Source organism: Caenorhabditis remanei, chromosome X (genome assembly GCF_010183535.1).
Source record: "Caenorhabditis remanei strain PX506 chromosome X, whole genome shotgun sequence".
Lineage (NCBI taxonomy): Eukaryota > Metazoa > Nematoda > Chromadorea > Rhabditida > Rhabditidae > Caenorhabditis > Caenorhabditis remanei.
Window position 1 is genome coordinate 5052903 of NC_071333.1, and position 5562 is coordinate 5058464.

Sequence of the window (5562 nt, forward strand, 5' to 3'; positions counted from 1 at the left end):
ACGATGCTCAGGAGTTGAGAAGCCAATTCAACACAATTTTTGTTTATCTGATCATTTTCCAACATTTCTAAACAAAAAACTCAATAACTCCAAGAGAAAAATAAAAAGTTTTTTTTCGGATTTTCAAATCAAGATCAGGAAAAATCGATTATCGAAAAAATCAGTGATGGAAGTTTTTCGAAAAACATATATTCGTATTGTTGAATTTTTTGGCTTCCTTTCAAAAAAAAGTTTTGGCAAAACGGACATGATTCAGCTGAGTTACACATAAAAGTACCTAGGGGTACTCACTTATGCTCGCTACTGTATGACTCAAAGCGTTTTTCCGCTGGGCATTTTTTTTTCGATTTTCTTCTTTTTTCGTTCATGTAAAGATTGGTTTTCAGCCATTTCATACTTTACAGAAGTTTGGTCCACGTTAAAAATCCATAAATCCACAACGATTCGTTGAAACAGGGTATGGAAGAATTTCGTGATAAAACACAGACAGAAAAAAATGTTTTTAGAAATTATTTCATTATAATTGTCAAACTGTCAAATATGAAAACAATGCACAAATTTTTTTTGAATATTTTTCTAGTAGATTATGCTTTTTCAAAGTTTATTCACAAGTATCACGCAGAAATTTTTTTTAAAGTCTGGTTTAAAATTAATTTTGTGTCTCTTGAAAAATCCTATTTTTGCCCCATACATAAATAAAAATGCATATATCTCGATTCAGTGAAGTGTTCTACCAAACTGGATTACATATTCGGAATCAGCGTGTTGAGAAGTACTCAAGCATATGAGCCGATTCGAAAAGCAGAGCAAAGCCAGGAACACTCTCGCGGAGCAATATTCTTTGAAGCCCGTCGGTGACACGGGGGCTTTGGGAGAATCCGTGTAATGTGGGTGTGACGTAGTTCGTGGCCTTGATTCCGACCGTCTCGAGAACTTTTTAGAATCCATTGCTTAGAATTCGAGGCGAAGAGCCAGTGCTCAATAAAATGCACCTGTTTCTAAAACTGGCAAAGAAAAATACAGTGGTGAAGATGAAATTCGAGTACGGATGTAACTCGAAGGACAGAGGACTGAAGTGGGCGATGGAGGAGAGCTGGAAATTTTTCAAGAATCTCGAGTAGTATTTTGGGGAGATGGATGCAATGAAAAGACAGAAAATGGAGAATTGGACGACGCCGTGTTGGAAAGAATGAACGTGCCGCAAGTGGTAGTTCAGAATTGTGTTAGCTTGTATTGCAAGTGATTTTTAAATGTTATTTTTAAAATTTCAATAAATGTTATATGTTTTGTTTAAAATTTGAACACGATATCAGCAAGCAATTCGGATGAGTGGGTTGACAAATGAGAGGGGGACGTACTACGGCGGCATTGACTAAATCTGATACAAATTATAAATTCAGGGAAAAAAACTGCTGAGAATCCGAGAATCTGAGTATACGGGACAATGGAAATCCGGTATTCCAAAAATCTAGAAATCCGAAAATTCTAGTTTATTATTCACTTGATACTTAGCCGATGAGTCATTTGAGTAAACGCGCACAAATGAGAAATTGTGTGTTTGCAGTGCATTTCATTCCAAGATAAAACTGTTTACAACTAAACAGGTTCACCGCTAATCGCGCTCTCCTATGTTTTGCTGAAAGTAACATTTTTAAAAATTTCCTTTGATATCAACCTAATTTTTAATTTCCAATGTCTTTTTCCAATGTCTTTTTCCAAATTTTTGTATCTGCATTTCTACTCAAAATGAATCTTGTGTGCTCTCGAATTTCAGTTTCCTAACGATACGTCTAGAAAATACCGTAAAAACTGTAATAGAGGTGCATGCGCCTCTATTTTTCAAACCTCGTTCACAAGTGCGCCTCTATTACAGGAGCACTTCTAAAAAAGGGGCCCTTCTATTACAGTTTTACGGTAGCTGGCATTGTCGAAGCATCACTCGATACACGACCAGTTTCCATCCAACCAACCATCGACTCCTTGGTCGCACTCACATAATTTCTTTTCCCAGATCACGTTTAGCTCAGAAAGAAAGATATACAGAAATTATGAGTCATTTGAGCCTTCGCACTCCTCTATTGACCCTCCAATGATTGATGAATGTACACGTCATTTCTCTTTATTATTCCTCATTTTTCCAAATATTGCAGATTTCGATCAAGTAGGACAGTTGATAAGCACATAAATGTAGCTGCTCTTTACTATTTTTTGACACCAATGAGCCGATTATCACAAGTTTTCTGATGACCATTCTTTTCAATATCACTTTATTTTCTCTGGAAGATCAAGTTTGGCCCTGAAAAAACATTGTATGTCATTTTAGCGTTCTCATCCCTCAGGTGTCCTTTCAAATCATGTTTTTGAAGAGAATAAACGTAATTCCTCTTTACTAGGCCACGTTTCTTCATCAGCTTTTATATTTGACAGATTTCATCTAACCTTGCTAAAATATAAAAACCAACCTAGCCTTAATCTTTCATCTTTTTCGTTACGTATAGGTGTCCTTCTGAATGAAATTCGTGTGCTTTCCAGCTCAGACTCTTTGCCGATAGTCCGAAAAATGCTTGACATCGATTTTTCCTAACGTCACTCAATAACCGACCCGCGTTCATCTAATCCACCATCTGGTCGTTTATTACACTCGTCCTCTACTAGACATTGAAATCATATGTCATTTTAGTGTTCTCATTCCTCGACGACTCCAAACAGTGTTTGATGAGAAAACACGCCATTTCTTTGTTTGTTCGCTCATTGCGATTCTTTTCTTCTCCATATCGATCGATCTTTCTGTTTACATCTTTTAACTTCTAATACTTTGGACATCTCCTTCTAGACATTTCATCAATTCCTTCCGGATCAAATGGACTCAAAAAGCAGGAGCTTTTATCAAAAGTTGCCGGATTATTTGCTTGAAACCGATAATCAAAATCAACCGGGACCATCAGCCGCCTGGCGACCTGGATATGCGCATCCATTCCTACTCTCTGGAAACTTCTATCACTATATTCCTGCAGTCCCTGCACCCCCTTCATGGCATCAGACAAGTTATAACAACTTTTTGAGTGTGGAGGTATGTGTTTCACTCCAGCATTCAAATGTTCAATTTCATTTTTCAGAGGGAGGAAACTCGTCATTATCCTCAATATGTAAACAAACTTCCACTTCAGAGACAATTAGAGCCCCAGATTATTAAAACTGAACCGTATTTCTGCGAAAGCAAGCAGCATTCTCCAGCGGCTGCTGAAAATGCCTCTCTTAATCAGATGAAAGATTACGATGATATCTATACAAAAGACACTGTGACCACTGAAGTGAAAAACGAAGAAAAAGAAGAAGAAACAGAAAATTGTCTCTTACCAAAAAGTGAGTCTCCTCAGTCAGTTTCTCATTTCGAAAGAACTGTTTTCAGAGTTTTGCAACCGCCCTATCAAATTAGAAGAGGTTGACACAATAGAAACTCCAATGAATGAAAGCAACGTATCTGAAACAAATTCCGTTTTTCCATCATCACTCGTTCAATTCACCGAACCAAAAAGTTTTACTAAAGGTGAGTCACCTGAATCGGAAACGTTTGTAGTTTTAAAGGAAATAGTGAAAAATTGTTGAGATTATATCAAATGTTTTGAAAATTCTACGACAAAAGTGCTGTTTTCAGAGCCTTGTAATCGTCAGATAAAGTTGGAGGAGATTGATACAATAGGAACTCCAATGAACGAGAACAGTGCATTTGAAACAAGTTCTGTTTGCCCATCATCGATTACTAAATTCACCAAACCAAACATTTTGACAGTAAAAATCGATGACTCCGTGTCTCTTGATACTAACGATCTCTCTGAAAAAATTTTGAATGAATTGAAAAAACATCAAATTTCACAAACGGTGTTTGCAAAGAAAGTGCTGGGCCGCAGTCAGGGGACAGTCTCTGAATTGCTCAAGCACCCGAAGCCGTGGGAACTATTGCACACAGCAGGACGAGAAACTTACCACAAGATGAATAATTGGCTTGTTCTCCCACTCCAAGAACGTCTTGATAAACTGGGAGACTATAAGACCATTTCTTCGACAAAATTAAAACCGTTAGTTTCCTGTTATTGATTCCAAAGTTATATGTCAACTTGTTTCAGATATTCGAAATCTCGCGAAAGATTTTTCTTCACATTGGTTCAGAAGAAAACTTTGGAGGCTTTTTTCAAGTCGCACCCAAATCCATCAGACGAATTAAAAGTGGCCATTGCTGAGCAACTTAAGATTGATTTGTCTCAAGTGTCGAACTTTTTCTTCAATTCTCGACGTCGTATTCGTTACTCAAAGCTTGGCCAACAAATGAATCAATCAGGTTCTGATGATATCTCCGAGGCATCGGCCTAAATAACTTCATTTTATTTCTCCTGTAAATGATTTGTTCTTTAACTTTTGTGTCCGCCAACTTCAGCAAGTTTGAACTGAATAGTTCCATCTTTCTGACACTCAAAATTCAATTTCAATTTACTCATTCATTATATCAATCAACTTCATTGCCTATACTTTTTCCTCTTTCTCTCAATTTCAACAATTATGTTTTCCTGTCAATGTTCACTCAAAAAACCAAATGAATATCTTTTCCATGTGTTGTCATCTTTAATTTTTTGATCATCTTAAATCTTAGACATCCGGACCCTCAGATACACAGACAGACGTAAGAATTAAAATCCTGGACATCCGGACTCGCGGATACACAGACGTGATTGAGAGTTTATTTTTGAAAGCATAAATATTAAGATTTTTGCTTCTCCAGATAGAAAAATTTTTCTGATTTAAATTCAGTCGAAAATTTTATCATGTAATTTTTCTTGTATTTTTCAACATAAAATTAAACAAATAATGTAATTAAAAAACTTATCTAAAAAAGAAAAAAGGAACAGAAATAATATCACAGATGTTTTTAAATGGGCCTTTGTAAACATTATTCGTTTTCAGCAGTCATCCTCCTCATCAGAATAAGAATTATCGTGGAAAAGAATTCCAGTTGCTGGTATTCCTCTGTCAAGAATGTCGACTTTCGATCTAAGTCGTGATGGGCTGCAAAAAATGATATCGTTTTTTTCCATCTCAAAAAACTCATTTCAACTCACAGATCTTTTTCATTAATTATTGACAAAGCTTTATAGCTTCTCAAAACTTTTTTGGTCGTGGTGCAATTGTGAATAATTTCCAAAGAAAGATGAATTGAGCTCTTTAAAAATTGTTTTTGCTATATATTGTTATTACTTATACTCACCTCGAAAAAAGAACAATCGCCAGTGTTAATTGAGGTTTTCAAAGTAAAACTCTCTCGATGACATTGAAAGTCTATGTTTTCTAATATTTCATCAGGAGAACTGAAAAACAGTAGTTTCAACATATCGAAAACAATTGAAAAACTCACATAGGCTCAGTTTCAAGAATGTGTCCAAAAAGACAAAAGCTGTGCTGCAAATCACAAGTGAATGTTGCCGCAATTGAAAAATCTTTGTCTCTTTGAACTCCATTTTCACAGAATGGCAACAAAGATAACAGCACAGCGATACTGATTAATATTGCCAT

The 5562-nt window shown here is 36.0% G+C and overlaps 2 protein-coding genes across 2 annotated transcripts; one reads left to right on the forward strand and one right to left on the reverse strand.

Annotated features, from left to right (window-relative positions):
• Positions 1-2860: 2860 nt before the first annotated feature.
• GCK72_022958 (uncharacterized protein) lies at positions 2861-4368 on the forward strand (the record flags this gene model as incomplete). The annotated part of the gene is made up of 5 exons (XM_003095256.2): positions 2861-3070; positions 3117-3363; positions 3410-3547; positions 3656-4076; positions 4125-4368. 5 exons carry the CDS (start codon positions 2861-2863, stop codon positions 4366-4368), a joined length of 1260 nt encoding a protein of 419 aa, XP_003095304.2.
• A 584-nt stretch (positions 4369-4952) lies between these two features.
• GCK72_022959 (uncharacterized protein) lies at positions 4953-5562 on the reverse strand (the record flags this gene model as incomplete). Its single annotated transcript, XM_053735150.1, has 4 exons — positions 4953-5058; positions 5112-5212; positions 5258-5357; positions 5405-5562. The coding sequence occupies 4 exons, from the start codon at positions 5560-5562 to the stop codon at positions 4953-4955; spliced, it is 465 nt and encodes a 154-aa protein (XP_053578716.1).